The sequence below is a fragment of the Aptenodytes forsteri genome, unplaced genomic scaffold (genome assembly GCF_000699145.1).
Source record: "Aptenodytes forsteri isolate BGI_AS27 unplaced genomic scaffold, ASM69914v1 Scaffold15, whole genome shotgun sequence".
Lineage (NCBI taxonomy): Eukaryota > Metazoa > Chordata > Aves > Sphenisciformes > Spheniscidae > Aptenodytes > Aptenodytes forsteri.
The window spans coordinates 2217029-2238595 of record NW_008795129.1 but is presented as its reverse complement, the minus strand read 5'-3'; the positions used below and the strand labels follow the sequence as shown (position 1 = coordinate 2238595).

The following is a 21567-nucleotide window of genomic DNA, read 5'->3' as shown; positions in this document are numbered from 1 at the left end:
GTGCAGGTGCACGCCGTCTCCGTTCTCTCCCGGCTGCCCTGTCCTGCGGGGTCGCCGTGCCCCGGGGAGCAGAGCCTGCGGGCTTGGGGTTTCTGCCTTTGAAATGAAAAATCCCGGAGTAAGGCTTGGAGGGTTCGAAAGCCGGCCCCGGCTCGGCCCCTATCAAATACAACAATGCCTTGGCGCTAGGCACTAGGCGTTGCAAATCTCCATGGCTTGGGTATACCGAAAAAATTTTAAGTAAGTTGGGGAGGGGAATGTTCAAGCCTGTAAAGCCGCGTTTTGGAAGTGATATTCACACTGTATTTTCTTTGCCCAGACCTCACCTTTAGCATTCTGTTACTGAGCGTTGAAAATAACCTGCTCTGCAAAAAGCAAAAGGATACCCCTTCTGTTGAAAATCACTATCCCAAGAAGAAATGTTTTCAGTGAAACCCTCTGCCCAGGTTGACTGCTGGCAGTGAATATTACCTTCCCATGCTCCCTGATGTTCTCTAGTACTATATTTTAAAGCGCTTAGAACTTCCATAGAAGAGGGTGAGAAGGGTGAATTTGGGTGATTTTGCTGGTGTCATGTTGTGCTGATGTCGTTTCCTCTGGTGGTGCTTGCTGCTGTCATGTTGTGAACTGCTTTTTAGCATATGATCTTAAACTAGCTTGTGGGGTATCGCAGAGTGCAAGCACTTCATCAGTTTGATTCACATGTACCACTCTTACTCCCCACCCCCCCAAGTCTTTTGGTGTAGTTTTGAAGTTACTACAATGTCTCCTCATCTGTCTGTTTGAAGCATGTGCAAGTGTCATTGCCCTTCCTTGTTATAATTGAAAACTGTGTGTTGTATAAAGAATAATACAATAGCTGGCTTCATGGTCTGATTAAGAGTGTCATGTGTGCTGGGAGTCCTTGCCAGGATCTGCTTTCTCTCTCTCTTTGTAGGTGCATGTATTTTGCAACGGGGAAACAAGTATCTTGCCTCTTTTGCATCATTAATTGAGGTGGGGGTGGAATACAGAGTTTATTAGCGGCAGAATTCTAAGTAATGGCTTGGAGGAAAGAAAAATGGCAAAAAGCTTACTGAATGCAATGGCAGTCTTCTCTTTTTCCTCCTTCTCTGCTGCAATCCTTACCTGACCCTGATGCTGCAGCAGAGAGCTGGCCTGCTGCTGCTTCTCCCGAGTGTGTGCAGAGCAGGTAGGAGGGAGCAGAATGAAATTGTGCTTCACAGGTCACCGGCAGGTTGCACAAGTTGCTGTCATCTCTCTCTCTGCCCTTCCTCCCCCCCTTTTCTATTTATTTTTTTGGTAGCTGTGTTAACCTCGGTTTTTAAAAGTTTAACTGCATTTACATTTAAGACAGCCAGAACGAATTTTTCATGAATTTCTCCCAAAAAAGACTTTAGATTGTATTTTGTGAAATGCTTTTTGATACTTGGGTAATAACTTTTAGTTTTGGGGGGGGGGAACGGGACGGGGAGGAGCATAGCTAATTTTTTTTTTCCTCTTTCTGACTACACAGCTTGTTTTCATGATCTGGATCACTTGGAAATAATTCCAGATACTAGTTCAGTCTAAAAAATACCTTATTACAGGATTGTAGGATTACTGATGACACCTGAGATTGACATGTTCAGTCAGTGCATTCTTTAATTAGAATCAGCTGTACAATAGGTGTGTGCTTTATTAAGGACATATTTGCATTCATTCTAAATCCTAAGCTGCAATTTTGCAACTTCTTTGTATTTATCTGATAGTTTATGACTTGGGTAAAGGGACAAGCCTTGACTAGAGATGGCTTTTCATGTTCTAAACATAATGTGTTGTACTTAACCCTCCGAATGCTTATGTTCTGCAACTCTTCAGTAGCAGATTTGTTAACAGACTTGGTCAGTAATATAGTGCAATCAAACTTTCTCAAATGTTCTTACTTTCAGAATAAGATACCATAGAGTGTAGAAGCTGAAATATGACATAGAAAGAGCTTAATGACTGTTGCCATAAAACTTGGAAGTGGTCCTGCAGACTTAACAGTCTGGAAAATTTAATCTGTGATTGGATGGGTACTGTTGAGGGTCTGATTAAAAGTTATTTAATTACAAGGGGAGGAAAATTAATAAATAGACATGAGTGTCTGCTACTAATTTATAATCACTCTTAAAAATTGGTATTTCCTCAAAATCTGTTTGGCTAAGCATCACACTTTTTATAGTAAATGATGTATGGCCACCTTTTTGTGGTTTTGGTGAAATTAAGTTCTAAACTTAGAAACCTGAATGTCATTTTGAACTTCTGTGTGTCCTCTTATGTTGAATCTGAAAAGTTTGTTTCTAAAGCAGTTAGTTTTGTCTTTATCCAGTCACTCAGCATGTATATGTATGTATCTCTGTATTGCCAATCTTGGATCAACCTGTCTTAACTTGATTTATGAAAGAGCTCTTTAACTTATAGCTCCAGGATCACTGAGCTGAACTATATTGCTGGCAAACACGTTTGTTATTAAGAGGTTATTCTGAATCTTAAATATGGTAGACCTTGTCATATTGGTAGTGGAGGTCAGGGTGCTACACTTCAAGTACATATGCAGTCAAAGTGGCGGAATAACAGAAACTCTAGGTTGTCGTAAAACAATTCCAGAATTGGGTCGGATGAGCTTTGCATGGCTTCCTAAAGCAGAATGAACTTAGTTTCCGTTGGAAGGTGTGAATTTAAGATGTCTTGATTTTTCCCCTTGAAATATCCTGCCCTGTGTGTTGGAAACTCTGTGCTCCTGCTGATACACTCGACTAGTGTTGATTTAGTAGGCGCTAGTATGCAGGAGGTTGTATTACACATAGGGAGTTTTAAGTAAATAAGTAAAAATGTAGTTCTGAATGTATATTGCTGTGACATTCCTTTACCAAGCAGCAGACTTACATGAAGATACAGGTTTATGCTCACCTTTTGCCACAGTCACTGGCCAATAAAAATTCCTGTAACCCACAAGTTACAGCATTTATACTGAAATGTTCATCGGTGTCCAGGTGCTTGGAACAGACGTTGCACTGTGTGTTCTGGAATTTAATGGAAGTGATGTGGTTGCTTGTATGAAATCTAATACAACAGTACTGCAGTAGGTTTAAAAATGAGGCAAGTACATCTGACTCAGCAAATGCAGTGTTCAGCATTTAATTAAGTACTGACTATCTTCGTGAAGACTCACAGTAGAACAGCCTAACTAAATAACTTTTAAACTTAAAACCAGGTATCTGGGGCTTTATATGTAGCTACAGAGGACTTCCAAATCTATAGGCAGAGCATATAAAAAAGTCTCAATGTGAGTGAGCATCCACTATATATAGTGTTCTACTTTGTTGTGTTGTTGTATTTTCAGTGTCAGAGTTGCGAGAGAATTTGTAGGATTCATAATACCATGGAAACTTTTTTCTTCCCTGTATTTGTCTGCATTTTTAGCTACAGTGTTATTTTGGAATTATCTGAAAACAGTGAGTATAAACAATGCTGTTAGGGAAAGAATGGCTTTTGCTTTCTGGATTAAATTAAAGTGTCTGTTTACAGAACAAGTTATTGTTTTATTACAAATACTTGAAATACACAGAACTGTTATCAAATATAACTTGTGTGAGTACAGACTGGAAGCAAGAAACAGGATCTAATCTATGTAGATCAATAGGGTTCAGTATGAGAGCAAATCAAACATTCGGGCCCTGTGTTTCTATCAGGAATGTGTCTTTTCATTCTGGCAGTCAGTTGAACTTTCATATTTCTAAATCTGAAAATGCTTAAGCTTCAATCAAACCTGAAAAATTACAAATTCATAAAATGAATTGGTTAATATTTCTACTATTTGGGTATAGAAGAATTTTATGTTCACCAGTAACCAGCTGCTCTTTTGTTACTAATCCTGTTGTGTAGGTGTAATAATGTGTGAAACATGATCTGGAGTTTATATTTAAAGAGACTTTTGAGGGGGTAGAAGGAGGAGAAGATACGGGACCAAAAGTGGTTTTTGTGCTCATTCTCATCACAGTTGCAGAGGAAGCTTTTTAACAAGTTGAAAATAACTTAGATTACTGCATCAATTCAGTTTTTTTTCTATTTATAATTTACTCAAGTTTTAAACATGATTGAAATGCAAGATGACTTGAATAAATGAATAAAAATTAGGTCCAAGACTTGTGTAATTATAGATATTATTGTTAGTTATAGGCTGCTTGCCATAGCTTTATAAATGTAGTTTCAGATTAACTCAGTTTTAGATTTTGCTGTGAAACTGGTGAATTTTCTACTTTACAAGACAACTCATTTATTGAGAATAAAGATTTTCCTTTTCTGGTTTTTATTTATTTTCCTTTGATTTGAAGTAATTATACAGTTCTGTTAATGTCTTCAAAAGTTCTCCCTCACACTTCACGGCAGAAAAAACTAATACCTCAAATATATTTATTTATTCATTAGGTGACTACTGTCTTAGTTTAATTTGTGTGGCTCTTTAATCTTTTTTTTTTTAATATATATTGTCCTGCAGAATTAATAAACTGATCAAGATGTTCTTTCAGGTTTCTTACATAAGTTTTTGGTAGCCACTGAATTTTCTGTTGGGAGTTACATATTCCACAATAAGTAAATAAAATTGTTAAACTGTGGGTCACTGAAACATATTTCGTCAATGTGACCTCTTTATATGTCTTCATGATGACAGTGTATTTATGTGAAAATGCTTCCTGTTACTTAATATTCATTTATGTTCCTAAGAGTTTGTATCAAAAATGCATGCCTCTTTACTGCACACCTTAGAATGAGAAGTGCCTTTGTGATTCCTTTTCTGTATTGTATGGTACCTACATATTAATGAAGTATGTAATACTAGGAACTCAGTTCTGATATTTCGCTTTTGATTTTTCTGAGTTGTATAATTAACATATGGCATGGCACTTACAGACAGCATACTGTAAGAAATGGCAGTGGTTAATAATTTGACTTTCATCGGTTGAGGATTGTTTTTTGTTTCTGGTGGTGGTAGGGTTTGGCTTTCATCGGTTGAGGATTGTTTTTTGTTTGTGGTGGTGGTAGGGGTTTGGTTTTTTTTTTTGGTGCATGTATAATCCATGCAGATGGTAATTTTCCTATACCAGTGGGTCTGGAAGTGATTTGTAGGCAGTTTTAGAGAATGTTTTCAGATCTCTGCCTGAATGGAAATTGTCCAGCAAGTCAGTAGTAGGTTAAGTGTTGGGGTGATGGAATTTAGGAAAACTGAATCAACTGAATGTTAGGAGAAGTGGAATGATTTTATGATGACTTGTTTGGTGTGGGGTGGGAATTGGCAAACATTTCATATGATCTCAGAGATTTTTGCGTACTGCAGCATCTACAGTATGAATGCATGTCTGAATGCATTCTGTTTTTCTTTACTACTTCAGCATTAACTGTATTCTCTCCCTGCCTCTTTTTTTCTTTTTAAAGGTTGCAATAAACTTTCTTGTAAGGATGTACCAGTATCATCACGAATGAATCCTTTCTACTTTTCCATAACGGTAAAGTAATTGGAAGTTTCGGTCAGCAGATATTTCCCTGCCTTTTCCGACTCCTCAGGATGGATATTTTTGAGATGCAGCCAAGCAGTGTGTGGAATCCTTTGATTTGTGTTTGAGGTGTGAACAACCTCTGAAAGATCTGCTAAAAGGATAAGGAGGAACCTCTATGGGTAACCCTTGGCTGGAAACAATTACTGGTCAACCATGGTAAAACTTGCCAACCCTCTTTATACGGAGTGGATTCTTGAAGCTATACAAAAAGTTAAAAAGCAAAAGCAAAGGCCTTCTGAAGAGAGAATATGTCATGCTGTTTGTGCTTCCCATGGATTAGATAAGAAGACTGTTTCGGAACAGTTGGAACTTAGTGTTCAAGATGGTTCTATTCTTAAAGTTACCAACAAAGGCCTTGCATCCTACAAGGACCCAGATAATCCTGGACGGTTTTCATCTGTTAAACCTGGCACTATTCCTAAATCTGTTAAGGGATCTAGAGGAGCTTGTAATGAGCTTCGTAATGTGGATTGGAATAAACTCTTGAGAAGAGCAATTGAAGGGCTTCAAGAACCAAATGGCTCCTCCCTGAAAAACATAGAGAAATATTTGAGAAATCAAAATGACCTAGCAAATATTTTCAACAATCCTGCCTTCCAGCAGAGGTTGCGTCTGGGGGCCAAACGTGCTGTGAACAATGGGAGATTACTGAAGGATGGGCCTCAGTATAGAGTGAATTATGGCAGTTTGGAGAGCAAAGGAGCTCCAAAATACTCCAGCACTTTCCCAGCTTCTCTTCCACCTGTCAGCCTTCTACCCCATGAAAAAGATCAGGTAAGTCTGAAAAATGAGAGCAAATGTAGTAATAAAAAAATGATTTTTTTTTTTGTTCTTTGTTTATTTACCTAATGCAAAAATAATGGTTCTACTTGTTCTTTATTTACTCGTTTAAATGTATATAAGTGAGGATGCATGTCAAAGATCCGTGCAGAATCAGTTCTGGTAAAGGAAGTTTACTTAGCTCCCTGCGTCCTGCCATTCTGCGTTGGATAGCTTGCTCTTTGGATTTTCAGTAGATAAACAGAGCGGCAGGGAAGAGTACGGCTGTATGCTTTCTTCTAGGCACGAGATTGTTCTGTCTTGCCTGGCAGGCTGGTGTTGCTGAAATACGCGGTGTGATTTGTTTGTGACCTTTTACCTTCATTTTACGCCTGGGTGTACTGATTTTCTCGTAGGTCAAACACCACCTGAAATACTGCCAGTAGAACTCTTGATATTTAAGACTGTTAGAATTACTATTTTTAAAGATATTTGTATGTAGATACTTAGCTTTAAAACTATAGTTAATAGGAACTGGAGTTAACGTAAATATTCTAGGAATACAAGTGAAGGTGTCAGAGTGACAAATTGAGCTAAACTGCAGAATCTTCCTCGTATCTCAGTTTTGTTGGACTTTCTACATGGATTTATTTTTGCTATTACTTGGGCCTTGTTTTCAGGTTAATTATTCACAGGGTTTAAGCCTTGGGGGAGAAGGGGGTGTCCATCAGTGTTTTGTTTATGAAAGGATAGAGTCAAAGACATGTCGGTAGGCATTCTTTGATCATTCCCCATTTAGTATGGTGAAGTGTGTTTTGAATTTTCAGGGTACTTAGGGGGGGAAAAAAAATCTACCTGTTCTATTTGAATTAAGTTTCTTAGAATATTGGTAAGTTGGTGGTTTGTTTTTTTTTTTTTTTTTTTTTCTTTCCACTTCTCAGTGGTAAAGTTTGGTGGCAGTTCTTTTTGGCATGGAATAACCCAGACAACTTTGCCATTGCAGAGGTGCCATTAGTGTCTCCTTCTAGAAACTTTTTCCTTCAGCTGATTGTAAGGTGCTGGAGGGTGCAGAGTAGAAAGTGCTTGTGTTAGAAATATTTAGTGAAGCCTACAAGAACTGTTGTGTGTGGAACTGTCAGAAGTGACACTACAAATGGTGGTAGCTGTAGGTTGATTTTTGTGAGCTTCTCTAAATATATGTTAAATATGATTGCTTTTATATGTGGATATGTGTCTTTCAAATTGGACTTCTTGGGTATTTGGAGGATGCATGGAGCTTCACGCTCAATAATCAGAATGGAAATTCAGAAGTGTTGCTCACTGTGCGATTACTGCTGTAGCCATACACTATAAAGATTTAATTACTTGTAGCAATAAAGCTGTGTGTTGTTTATGTACTTTCAGAGATTCTTCCGTAATTCTAATACTCTAGTGGCATGAAAGATTTGAAGGCTGGAGTACTGAGCAACCAAAATAGTTTAATACTATGGTGCTTCACATGAATTCTGTGGAAACAAAAATCTCCCTTGTTAGGCTACCTACTGGGACTGGCATCCATTGCAAGGAATGTTAGTTGGGTCATAGTGCTGAAAAAGCCGTTACTGCCATACTAAAATACTGGTATAAGGATAAATCTGTCTTTTAGAAGTTAGCCAAACAAATCTGTTCTCTAGCAAGTGCTTTGGCAAGAAATAAGCTTTCATTTGGGTGCCTCAAAATTAGCAGTGTGACTTGTGTGTTTAAAAACGGTTCGGCATACACTTTTTCCTGACAAAAATAGTTTTGATGTAAGGTTGGTGAATCAGTAGTTGCGTATCAGTGTAGCGCCCTGCTTAGTTGTACTAGTTGTGGCACGGGTTACTGGGAAAATATATATAGACTTGGTTTAAATATGGGATTTTTGCTGGTCTTCAAGCTGTATGGCTTTAAATACACTTAAAGGACAGTTCTGAAAGTAACTGTACATAGGTGTCTCTTATTATTGGGATGTGACTGCATGTTCATTTGAAATTGATGGTAGTTCATGAATAAGCAGAAGGACACTGCAGGAAAACTTAGGCTGTTTTTATTGGAAGTATTTAAGTGGCAGTATGGGGTATGTCAAGATTGATTATTCCATTTTATGCAGTAAAACGCAGCCAACTGGCATCTCTTGGGAATGGCTAGTCTTTGAAGAGATTGGTGTATTTTAAAGTTTCTTTGGCTGTTCATACAGCTAGCACAAGTAAGAGCTGCTTTTCTGTTTGGGTGGCTCTTTTAGTTTGTTTGGGTTTTTTGTTTTTTAAAAACTAGAGGTGAAGTTCAAGTATCTCTCCTGTTGCCTTTCCTTGAGGAGAAGAAAGAACAGGAGGATGTGGCGAAATCTGTTTAGATGACTGCAGAGTAATCTTGTTTGAGTATTTGTTACTCAAAACTTGTATGAGTAATTTTGACTTTTTTAATGCATAATTAACATCTCATCCAGATGAGATGATTAAAAGATTTAGTGTATTAGAAGTGCATCAGAGCTCTCCCTTTGGCAATCTGAACTTTCACACTCACAGTACCAAATGCAGACTCTGAACCTTTCTTCCTGAGTGAGTAAAAGGGGATCAGAAGAGCTGTAGTACTGCCTGTGTGGTTGTGTGTGGGTTTTTTTTTTGTGGTTTTTGTTTTGGTGTGGGTTCTTGTTTTTTCCTTTTCCGCCCTCCACTCCCCCCCGCCCCCGGCATCAGAGTATCTAGTGCACTGGGAAGATAGATACTGTTGCAGTGCAGTGGCATCTAAGTTAGTTTTGCAGACCTGGAGCCTTGACTATGTTACAGCGGTGTTGAGTGTTTTGCATTCGATGAAATACTGAGTGGAACAGGGAGCTGGGAGTGCTAAATTTTCCTCTTGGTGGTGATGGTATGGAGCTGCTTTTCTTGTCTTCATATTAACTGGGTGATCCAATGCAACTAGATGTAGTCATCTTGTCTCATTAGTTGTGGAAATAGCTGCAGTTAGTTACAGCTACATAGCTTGTATTGCCATGTTTCCTCCTGTTATCCATAGGCCTGGAAGAAAGCATTTGTGTAAAAATGGTATGTTTCCTTCAAGTGTTATCCTGACTTTTCTGGATTTAGGCAAAGACGTGTCAGCTCCAAATTACAGGAAGTGGAAGTATGCAGTGCAGCTGTTTAAATCTTCTCTTCCTCCACCCCTTTCCATTCCCTAGTGTGTGTGGAGGGTTGCTTTTTCACTTCTGTATGGAGAGATGCAAGCACAAGGCTCATGGGAAGGACCAATTCCATTGGAAGGTCAGTAGCTGTCATCAGCTATATGGTGTCTAGGCTGTATATCATGTAAAGTGTAATGAGTGGTATAAATTACATTTCAAAAGGATATCCCGGTTATCCTAAGTATTCTGGGGTTTACATTAAGGTAGACGCTTACTTGATGCGGACAGGCAACTTGAATCAAAGCACTTGAAAAGATGCCTGTTTTAAAGGGTTAAATTTGTGTGTTAAAGGACCAGCCTCCAGCCAGAGGTGGAGCTGTCTTAACAATGAAGGGAAACTGAAAACAGTGGTGTCCTTTAGGATGAAGAATTGCAGTGGTTTTTTTTCTTCCCCGCACATAAAAACCAAAAACCACACTCACAAGAAAGCAGAAAAAGAAGGAAATTTGTTGCTTAGTAGTTTGATCTTGTGCACTTCACTATATTGCAGTGCATAGTTAGTTTTAACAATTTAACTGCTCTTATGTGTTCTTCCTTATGTTCAGAGTATCTTGCATAGATATCTTCTCTCTCGTGCTTCACACCTTCTCTCATCCAGCATCTTCTGAAAAGGGCTGTATGAGTATGTTAATCAGAAAATGCAGTGTAAAAACTGATAACGTAGTAGGAAAGGGTGTGAACAGAGAGGAAAATCAACCTGAACGTGTTGAGTGATACTTAGCTTTTCGATAAGCCGTTGATGCATTAAAATATACTTCTGGAAGTGGAGAAGTGGTATTTAAGAGTTATGGTTAGTCTTTAAATGGGTGTTTAATTTATCTTTAATGGTGTCGATTGTAGAATGGCAATATTGGTGGTGTTTTCTGTGTGTGTGCGCACTGTGGTGTTCCTTGCTTTCCTTGTCACTTGGACAAGCACTAGGAAGGTTCTGCAGTTTGGGAACTGCATGGAACCTGCTAGGTCTTAGGAGTTAGCCATTTCCTGAGCGCAAATGCTGCGTGACTATAAACCCGAAGAAGCAGATGTTTGTAGGCTGTAGACAGCTCTTTACTTACTTATCTTTAAACATAATTTAAAAGGATAAATCCAGCTTTAAAAGGTGAATAGGCAATGGCTATTGTAACATTTTTCAGAGAACTGTGGGAATGCGTAGTGTATCTCGGTGGTTACATCTTTGCTATGTTCAGAATAATTACTACTTAAAGTATACTTTGAAAGATGCGGTGCAAATGGAGATGACTTGATCCATACAGCGTTTTCTTGGTCCTACTGAACACTCTCTTGAACAGCTCAGCAATTGTATTAATAGTTGTTTCCATCTGATTCTTGGCATGAAAATTTTTATTAATCCCCCTTTCACTTTCAGTTTGTCTTTCTAAGCTGACTTTCATGTAAAACCAAACTTGTTTTATTAATTTTTCATACTCTGAACTCCTATCTAATTTTGTTTTCACTGGCCTACGTACATGTAGCTTTTCAAAGTGTAACTTGGCATGGGTTGAATTTCAGTTTTCTGGTATGTAGCTTGTGCCAGTGCAGACACTGGGTGTTCCTCCTTCTGTCTTTCAGGCAAAGGGCCAATCTATAGAGAATTGCTTTTTTGGCATCCAGGCTCCTCCCTGCTCAGTTTTTCAGCTTCCTGCCTTCCTGTGGGTAGGCAACAGGAGACTCTTGGCTGAGATTTCTTTGCTTGCTCTACCTTGTTCCCTCTGGCCTCTAGACTTTCCACTGGGCAGAAACAGAAAACTTAGGCAGAAAGGAAGTGCTACACAATGTATCTTACTGATTTACACGTAAGGGGATATTCATAATGCCTAACTTTGGAGCTGGCTTTATGTGGAGTCTGTGCTCTTGAGGGTGGGTCTGAGCACCAAAATGCAGTGGTAGGTAAGTTTCTGTGAGAGAGTGTCTGCAGTGCTACAGTCGGAAGAGACTGTAGACAGGGGTATGAAAAAAGAAAAATGAAATCTAGGCTTGAACTTTGTCAATTCATGAAATACTATTGTCTTTAGAGACAACCTGTGTTTCTTCCCTTGTAACATTTTCATGGTGACAGAAGACTGAGGAATGTTAGTGTTACTTGACAAACGCTAACTCTCATGTTTCTGCTTCTCATTATCTCAATTCACAAGATACCTTTATTTCTTGGAAGGGTGGCCTGTAGCTCGTCCTTGAAGTTCTGGGATGATTGCTAGGTGCTGCTGCTCGCGCTCATTTCTCTGCTGTCCCTGTAGCTTCTGAAATGCTAAAAGTACCAGCTCCATGCACAAGCCAATTGAATGCTTATAAATGGATCCTATTCACACTTGAGAGACTGGAGCTTTCCAGGCATTAAACAATGACTTACCCCATCTTTTGAGCATTTAAAACTGAAGTGGAAAAGTCTTGTCATCCCATATCATGGAGAAGCAGCTCATACCACTGTAGATGTAGAACACCACTTGTGTTCTACGATTCAGCACATTTGGATCAAACCAAGCAGCATGCTTGTAAAAGTTTTCTTGAATTGTATGGTGGGAGGGAAACTTAAAAACTGCTATTTCCTAAGTTACATTGGTCTGCTCCTTCATAAGGCGGGGTGGGGGGGAGGCTGCGTTCCAGTTTCTGATGTCAGTGACTTAGTTTCTGCAAACAGGTCATCTGTCTGCAGTTTCCTATAGAACCATCAGGGAAGACCATCCTTTTTTTCCCCAAGCTGGATATTTTGGAACATAGTTCTGCATGATATGCTCATGGTTCTTGTTTACTGCACGGAGTGATTCCAAACCTTACACTGCAAGCTGTTTAATCCTCAGGCTTGCTAAAATTTGATTCTCTTGGTAGTTTCTCTTTAAAATTAATTGGTGTGATGTACTGCGGTGAGTCCTGTATTGAAACTGACAGCAATGAGTTAAAGAAATCCTGTGTAGTTCCAGCAGTTCTGTTTTGTGTTTGTTCATCTATGCTATTTTCTGTGAGCTCTTCTGTCTTAACTGGGAGTGACATTTGATTCCGAAACTACAGTTAGAGGTTTTACGCTTTGCATTTTTTTTCCAAGATTAATTTTTCTTTAACTGCTCAGTATGTGGATATCTCCTTTGTCAAGATTCCTTCTAGAATACAGAAATACCAGAAGTCTGCCTTGTATCTAAGGAGAGCTACCTTTCATATTTTCTCAGTGCTGTATCCTTACCTATCTTAAGTGTCTTTCCTCTTCTATGTCAATAGTGAAAGATTCCTTCTAGAATACAGAAATACCAGAAGTCTGCCTTGTATCTAAGGAGAGCTACCTTTCATATTTTCTCAGTGCTGTATCCTTACCTATCTTAAGTGTCTTTCCTCTTCTATGTTCAATAGTGATAGTCTTGACTCTTGGGTGTTTTTTCTGTGGCAGGGGAAATATGATAACAATTCCATGTTGTTTCTTGTTGCAGGAACTTTGTTATAAAACAGGTGATGAAAAACCTTGATAACTTGCAGTTGTCTTGCAGTTTTTTGACAGATTACTTTTTTTCTCAAGAAAGATCCCCAGGTGTAAATCAACCACTAATCAACCATAGTTTTCCAGTTTGGTGGTTGGAAATGGCAAAAGACTGTTGTTTTTGAAAGAATTTCAAGCTAGCATTGAGAAAAGAATTACTCAATCGGTATAAAAGTCGTCTTTACAACTTTAAATCCATTTATGGTCCTATTAGCATCTCCTTTCAAGGACCAACTCTCTTTTCTGTATTCAGGACTATGTTTGCTTGGGTGTAAGGACAGACCCATAGCTCCTATGATTGTGAGGGCTTGTTTCAAGCCAGGACACTAGGACTTTCTGGAACCAAATGGAGAGAGTTGCTGTTGTGTGCTGCAACAACACTATTAGGGTTCAGATTGAGGCTGTAGAATTCTGAGGATGGCGCACATCAAATCAGGCACCACTTAGCTGACAGATGTACTGCTGTCCTTTGTGGTTACCTGGTAAGAGACAAAGCAACTTTTAAACTCGTATGATTTCCTTTGGTTGCAAAATCACTTGTGTGTGGTGGTGGTTGTTGGTTTTTTACCTGTCTGCTTATATCCCTCCTCATTGAGGGAAATTATAACTGGTGTCACATAGATTTTGCCTTTTTTTTCTTTTTTTTCCTCTGCAGGTTCTTGCAGAAGAGCTTAAAGTTTTGAATTGGCAGGCACAGGCAGCCTTCTTACAATATGAATGGTGTGAACTGTTAAAGGGATGTCTCTATAGGCAACTCCAGGGCTGCTGCATTTAGTTCTAGGTTTGTGCAGATTATTTGACTTCAGGTTGCGCTGTAGAGAAGATGGTACATAAGGAAGAAGTCCTTGGGGGGAGGGAAACTGTAGACTTGTAAATTGTCAACCCTTGTGCCTTGTCTCTGCAGTGATAGATACACATGTGCAGGAATTTCTGCTTTCTTAAGTGTTTTGGCTCTAGAGGGGCAGAGTCCCATTTATCTCCCCTTGTGGTTGTGGTGGTATAGCCCATCAGTTACCAACTAATGCAGTACTAGGTGGAGTAGGCTTGAGACTTCTGTTTTTAATTAACCGCAGGACTCTGGCACAGGAGAAAAGCTGTGTATGAGCTCAGCTAAGTTGTCTGGGAGGCACGGGGGATGTTTCTTCATCTAGGAAGAATCCTTAATAGAAGTGGGGGCTAGCATAAGCTGTGATAAGTTTGCCACACATTTTCCACATCTCTTCAGTATTTAATTTCATCACCAGTGGTGTTTTGAAGTTGGCTTCAATTACAGCTCTTTTTGCAGAAGAGCTTAAAGTTTTGAATTGGCAGGCACAGGCAGCCTTCTTACAATATGAATGGTGTGAACTGTTAAAGGGATGTCTCTATAGGCAACTCCAGGGCTGCTGCATTTAGTTCTAGGTTTGTGCAGATTATTTGACTTCAGGTTGCGCTGTAGAGAAGATGGTACATAAGGAAGAAGTCCTTGGGGGGAGGGAAACTGTAGACTTGTAAATTGTCAACCCTTGTGCCTTGTCTCTGCAGTGATAGATACACATGTGCAGGAATTTCTGCTTTCTTAAGTGTTTTGGCTCTAGAGGGGCAGAGTCCCATTTATCTCCCCTTGTGGTTGTGGTGGTATAGCCCATCAGTTACCAACTAATGCAGTACTAGGTGGAGTAGGCTTGAGACTTCTGTTTTTAATTAACCGCAGGACTCTGGCACAGGAGAAAAGCTGTGTATGAGCTCAGCTAAGTTGTCTGGGAGGCACGGGGGATGTTTCTTCATCTAGGAAGAATCCTTAATAGAAGTGGGGGCTAGCATAAGCTGTGATAAGTTTGCCACACATTTTCCACATCTCTTCAGTATTTAATTTCATCACCAGTGGTGTTTTGAAGTTGGCTTCAATTTCACAGCTCTTTTTTTTTTTTCCAAAATGGTGAAAATGACTGACTGTAGTTTTAGGAATTAATTTTTATGTAATGTCCATGTATCTGTGGCAACATTAACTAGCAGTGTTTGCATTTGACTCAGTAAGAGACAAATGTCAGTGGCACCTGTGTTTCAGATATTGAGTAGACATAGGTCTTAACTAATGAATGAGTAGTTACAAGTAAGAGTTGAAAAGAGTATAGTGAAGATGATTTTTATCATAGCTGTGTAGAATTTTTTTTGTCTTTGTGTGGCACTGTTGTGTTAAAGCACCCCTTTCAGCACTATCTATTGTGTGATTATAGTGAAGATGTAGACTGCTATTTCTCAGATGGCAAAAGGATGAGAGGTAACTGACACAAGTTGCAGCAAGGGAAATTTGAGATAAATGAAGGAGAAAATCCTTCATAGTGAGCATGGAGAGACATGGAACAGGGGCTTGGAATGGCTGTGGAATCTCCATCCTCAGAGGTGGTCAGAGCTTGGCGAGGCAAGGTCCTGAGCAACCTGAGGGAATATTGGTGTCTGGTCTTGTTTTGAGTGGTAGGTTGGGGTATGTGCTCCAGAGGTCTCTCCCAACCTAGAATATTCTATTTCAACTTGAATTGCAAGTTTGCCTGCTTCTTCTAACTGTTGGCTAATAAAACAAAGTATAGTTTCTTTATGCAAGGCTATGATGATGAAGATTTGCAGACAGCTGCATCAAATAGCCAAAGTGTCAGCTAAAGAAGTTTCAAGAGGGATGGAAGCTTCATCTGGGAAAACCATTGCTGGAGAATTCAGTGTGTTTATTTTTGGGGTTTTTTGTTGTTGTTAAAGTTTCTTTCATAAGTGCATTTTGTGTGTATTGCTTTTAAGAATAGTGAACATCCTGATTTCTGCTTTCTTGGGACTCCCTGAAATCTGGAAAGAAAAGAACTTAAAGTCGCTGAACTTTTAGCTTTATATACCACACCCAGGAGGCTGGGTCTGAAGCCTGCTAGGCTTCATTTTAAGTTCCACCATTATGTTGTGTGGATACCTTATCTGATGCTGCTTGGAGAACTGTTGTCCTTTATATTGATCTGTAAAAATGTGAGTAACGCCTAACTTGCAAGTACTGTGGAATTCTTTAAAGTGCTTAGGATTAGTGGATAATGAGCAGTAGCTAGCAAAGGGGTTATACAAAAATACAGTTAAAGGGTGATGGAGAAGGCAGTGTTTGAGCCTAAGTAATCTCCCTTATAATCACTGAACTTAATAGTAGTTAGTTAACAAGTTCTATGGGTATAAAGGCTGTTGTATCCCACCCTTCTGTTCCAAATTTAAAAATATATTCAGCTTTCATTTCCTACTTTGTTTTTTCTCTTGTCCTCTGGACACTAGTATACCTGCTGTAGGAGTCAGGTTAACAAGAATGTTAGTGGTAGAGGAAGAGGACAGTGTATTGACTCTTGCAAGTAAGTATTTGGTTATCAGTCAGTTTATAAATACACATGGAGATTTATGTAATAAACAATGGGGTTATACATAAACATGGTATTTTCTGATCTGAGTATTCTTGCTCTGCCTTGAACTGTCCAGCTCCCTTCCCTTCCCTCTTTATCCAGTTGTGAAAACTGAATGTCACTGAAAACTTGTTAATGCTGTTTTACGAATATTAATGCTGCTTTAATATTGGAAAACTGGGTAGTAAAAACAATTTCTATTTATTTTGACATATTTAGCACACATTCTGCTGATTTAGCAAAGCAAACTTTCATTCAGATGTTTCAGATATTAGATGTTTTCTGAAGGTCTAAAAATTATAGTTAAATCAGTCAAGAAATGACTAGAGAAAACCACTCACAGGGTAGATTCTCAAGTTAGATAGCAACACGTGCCGTGTTCATATGGAGTGGTCTGTTACTGTGGTTGTATATGCATATGTTTAACGACATGAAAAAATATTGGAGCTCACACTGTCTTAGAAACCAGTGACTTGTTCTTCTGTGGCCATTCTAAAGAATTCCTCTTGTTGGGTCACTTGACATGCTTGTCTGCCATACTCATGAGGAAGGAAATTATTGGTACTTATGTCTTCTAATGGTTCTAAATGTTCTTATAACAAATTTTAAACTACTACATTTGTAAAGGTGACAGCTTCCATTGTAGTCAAGCAATTCCTCCTCTTTACATCTATGCATTTGACTTTACCTTCTCCTGATGAAAAGTCAAAGGTATTTTACTCTGGATAAAACATGGAATGCAGTAGCTGTTTTTAAAAAAAAAAAAAAAAAAAAAAGAAAAAAAAAAAAATCCTGGCTTTAGCTAGTCCTTCTGCTTTACATTCATTGAGAACTATTTAAGAACTAGGGATCTGAAAACGTGAGTTCTGTTCTGGGCTTTGCCACTTGGAATTTATGTGGTCTTTTCAGATCTGAACATGAGATGGATGGTAGGAGTCTTTTATTTGGAATAAAAAACCACTGGAGGAATCTTCCCCCGAGTTCCCAACTTTGTATACCGCTCGGAATTCAAGATGGTACCTCAATTCTGCCTGTGAATTTAAGGAAATAACTGTGGCTCCCATTCAGCCCAGGATTGACAGATTTTTGTTTTATGTCTCCTAGAAGATACTAATGGTGCGAGGGGGATGTACTGGAATTTTGTTTGGTACCTCTCTTTCTCATTGATATCTTTGCCTTCTTAAGTAACATTTTCAACATGTTTGTTAGGCACCTTCAGCCTGTTATGGAAAAGGTATTGATAATTTTCAGAGTTAGACTAGAAATAAAACTGACTTATCTGTTTTTATGTTAATAAACCTGCCGGAGTTGACTTTATTTGAGAAAATGACTTTGGCAGCTGGCAGCTCTATTCTGCCTAAGAAAACAAAAAAAAGCTGGATGTTTAGGCTTCATTGTGTGAACATGCCATATTTAATTTTCTGTATGTAGTTCTAAGCAGAACTGCCCATAATCTGCTAACATAAAACTGAATCTTAACAATTTATATTGTTTGTTTCTCAATACTGTGTTTGGATGTATTTTGAAGAGACCTATGAAAGATTTGATTTCTAGAGAAGAGCTACTAATATAGCTGAGGACAAGCTTTTTCCCTTTCCTGATCTCTGTCTGGTGGTAAAATTCTAATTTGCTTGATATTTTGCTATTACAAGTGAGTTTCACTAAAAACAAGTGAATTTCAAATTTTCTTAGAAGTTTTATATGGAATTTACTTGTAAAGCTTGATGCCTTAAAATTTTGTATTTTAACTTAGAGTTAGTTAAGATATAAATATCTTGGTGTTCTTAATTGGAGAAGAGAACAAAAGTAACCTCCTCACGCCTGTGTAGCAGGGGAGGGAATCCTAAAATAGTTTTAGTAGCTAAAGTGGTTTTAACCTTGAATCTCTTTATCTTGCTTTTCCTCTCGAAAATATTTGTTTTAGTTTTTAGTGGACTTGTGTCTTACCTTTCAGTTTCTGACAACAGCCTTAATAGCAAATTTTTTCCTCTCCCCACAACACATGCATTTTGTTTACTTCACTGTTACTGATATCATTGCGAGGCCAGCAGCTTTGAATAAGGTTAGCTTTTGTCTTTTATGTGCACAGCTATAATGACTCCCATTGTTATTGCTTTCTTAAGCCATGACAACTTGACTTTTTTTCTTTTTTTAAGTATGTATTTAATAGATTTTACCAATTAGAGTAGACATCTGTTTGGAGATGAGTAGCAATCAAAATCACTTACGAAGAAATTGTTGGCTCATGATGCATCTAAAATATTTCTGGAAGTTCAGCTTCTTTTTAGCCGTTGCTAAGAGATAAATTTTCATTGACATGAGGGATGTGAGGACATGTCAGCATGCTACCAGTTGTTTTATAGGCAGTTAGCTCTGCCGCCTTGCAGATGGTTGGAAAACTCTTGGTAGTGGGTAAATGTGTGCTGATTATCTCATTGAATTAAGGTAACCTTTTGTCGTTCATTGAATTCTGCAGACCAGGCACTGAGCAGCTGCTCTACTGTTGAATTCTGGATTTAGTGAATACAAAGATTATGCTAAAGGGTTTTTAGTCCTGTTCCAGGTACCGAGCATTGGACCACTGTAAGAATTTTTTTATTTAATACTACCTTCAGTGTGTTAGTAATCAGGGCAATCCAGTAAGACAGTATCTTCAACATTTTGACTAAACTGTATTTTCCAGCTTTGTTGTCACCACATGCTCATTGATATTTTAAAACTTTGGAAGTATGTCAGAAAGAGATTGCAGAGAGCCGTTGTTTTTTCCTCCCTCCTACTTCTCTCCCTCTGCCTTTCTTAAAGTGGTGCAAAGGGAAGTAACTCTTGTTTCTGCCTGCTTTTTGTATTATTAGTTTTGGGTTGTGTTTTGTTCTGGCGTCTTCCCCCGCAAGTCTGATTTGATACTAGCTCACGTGGCAAATCATTTAAAACTAGTTCATAGTTTATTGATGAGACATGCCTCAAAAACAGTTTAAGCAATCTGATGATTATAAAGTTCATAAATACATATTTACTTTTTGGATTACACTTGTGAGTGTGCACCTCATCTATTGGGGGGTGTATTTAAAGGTGATAGTTCACTGTCATGTTAAAACTTGCTTGTAAACTTGTTTCCCTGCCCTTTTGAAAACAAATTAGTAGGCAGAATTAGGTTTTCAGTTAGGTTGCCTTATTAATGACTGTTTTCAAGATTTAAATAAAGTATTTAGTTTCTTGAAGAATTTTGGAAAGGGATTGGGGAAGGAATTGGAGCATTCCCCAGGTAAAGCTTAAATTATTTGGATTGCAGAAAGCAAAAACACTTGTGGATTGTTAGACAGTGTTTACAGACATTCAAAAAACAGTTAAGGTCTTCAGATCAGTATAGTTTTTGTCCAAGAAAATTCTATTTTGTAAGGCTCTGAAAGGTGGGGTTTTTTTGAGACTAATTCTTTTGCTTCGGAAATAAAATGGATAAAATATAACAATACCTTATTCTAGTTATAGCAACTATATATAAAGGGGTATACTTGTATACTGTGCTGTACAGAAGAGGGTAATATATTCTCTTCTGTAATAGTAATGGGTTGAGGACTTAAGGGATCTTCTAGAGAGCCACTTTCTCAAGGCATCATGGTCCTCTTGGTGAGATTTAGAAATAGAAGTAACTGTGTTTGGTAGTACAGTACCTCTTTTCCAGGGTAAGAGGTAAAGAGAAGAGGGCTAAGAGTTTTAAGGGTCTGTGTTGAAGGGTCACTGTCCGATGCACCTTATAGGAGACGGTGTTTCTGAGATCCATAGAATCATTGAGGTTGGAAAAGACCTCTAAGATCATCGAGTCCAACCGTGTTTGGGTTCTAGTTTGGGTTCATCTTCCCTGCCCTGCTTAAGTGTAACTTTGACTTCATTCTTAAAAAAAAAAAAAAGATAAACACCCCACACTTTCATCAAGTATATAATGTTTTAATGGGTTCTTGTTTCCCCTCAACCCAGATCATATGTAGTGATTAAACTTTTGCCAGTAAAGAGTTGCCCATCTTCCATGCAGTTTCAAGAAGTATTGTTGGGCTGTTTCTCTTGAAACTACATTTCAACAGAAGTTCAAAAACTAGAAAGTCTATTTTGATGTCAGGATTATAATGAAAAAGCTGATTAAAAATCAGTATTTGAAGTATAGAATTTAGAAATGCATCTATTTTTAAGTTGAATGAATTTTATTTGTTACATAAAACTATAGTAAGATGAACATATACTGAAGAAATCTTTGCAGGAAACCTGGGAGCTGAAATGTTTTCCCTGCTGTAAAAATACCACAGTCAAATTATACATCTTTTGAAATTATGGGAAGAAGGAAGCGACTTCATATTTGTTTGATTACCCCCAATATATTTTTGCCCTAATAATCAGTTTCCACTTCTGAATACAGTGTTAACACTTAGGTGGAATACATTCCATCATAAACGTTTGAAATGGCTTCTCAGACTGAAGAAATCACTCCAAATACGTAGTGGAATTTTTTTATAGATTCCCCCCCCTCTAGTTTACTGAAATGCTGACATCTAACTCCAGTACATTTCCAAGAATTCCTCTCCACTTCTATTAAGTATTTAACAGGTTTGTTTTGTGACCTGGTTCATGTTTTGAAAGCTAATCGTGTTCATAGGGTATAAAAATCTGAGATACTGTCATAGAGAAATAGCTTTAAAAAATGGTCTGCTTAGCATCTGTGTGATTGCCCCAATGTCAAAACTAACTATTGCATAATAGTATATATGAAAATCAAATCTCTCATCTCTTGGCAACCTTTTCTAGAATATATTGGGTGACTAAGGTAAACTGATTATTAATGCTTTCTTCAGGCAAACCAGACCAAAATATAATAGCTCATGCAGTGGTATCTTTCAGTTGTGAGGGACTGTGGACTCATTGGAGACAAGGATGAAGATACACAGGCTGCATGATAACTTCAAAAGTACCAGCTTTTAGTATCAGAGTTCTAAATGACAGCTTACGGCACAGCCTTGGTTACAACACTGTTGTTTCTTGGTGGTGCTATAGTGTGGTCAAAAATAGCACAGATAAGCAATGAGCATACTTGTTACAACTTGGGAAGTTTTACTTGGTTGTGTGATCTAGCGGTCCCATTCACCTCAGGTCTTTTTAAGTCCTGTAGTAAAGGGTGCTTGCTTCTGG

General features: G+C 38.3%; 1 protein-coding gene across 1 annotated transcript in view; it reads left to right on the top strand.

Moving 5' to 3' along the window:
- Positions 1-21567, top strand: part of KAT6B (lysine acetyltransferase 6B) — a 118888-nt gene that overhangs the window by 1653 nt on the left and 95668 nt on the right. The window contains 1 exon segment of the mRNA XM_009277646.1: positions 5458-6353. Coding sequence (XP_009275921.1) covers positions 5733-6353 — 621 coding nt within the window. The 5' untranslated portion in view covers positions 5458-5732.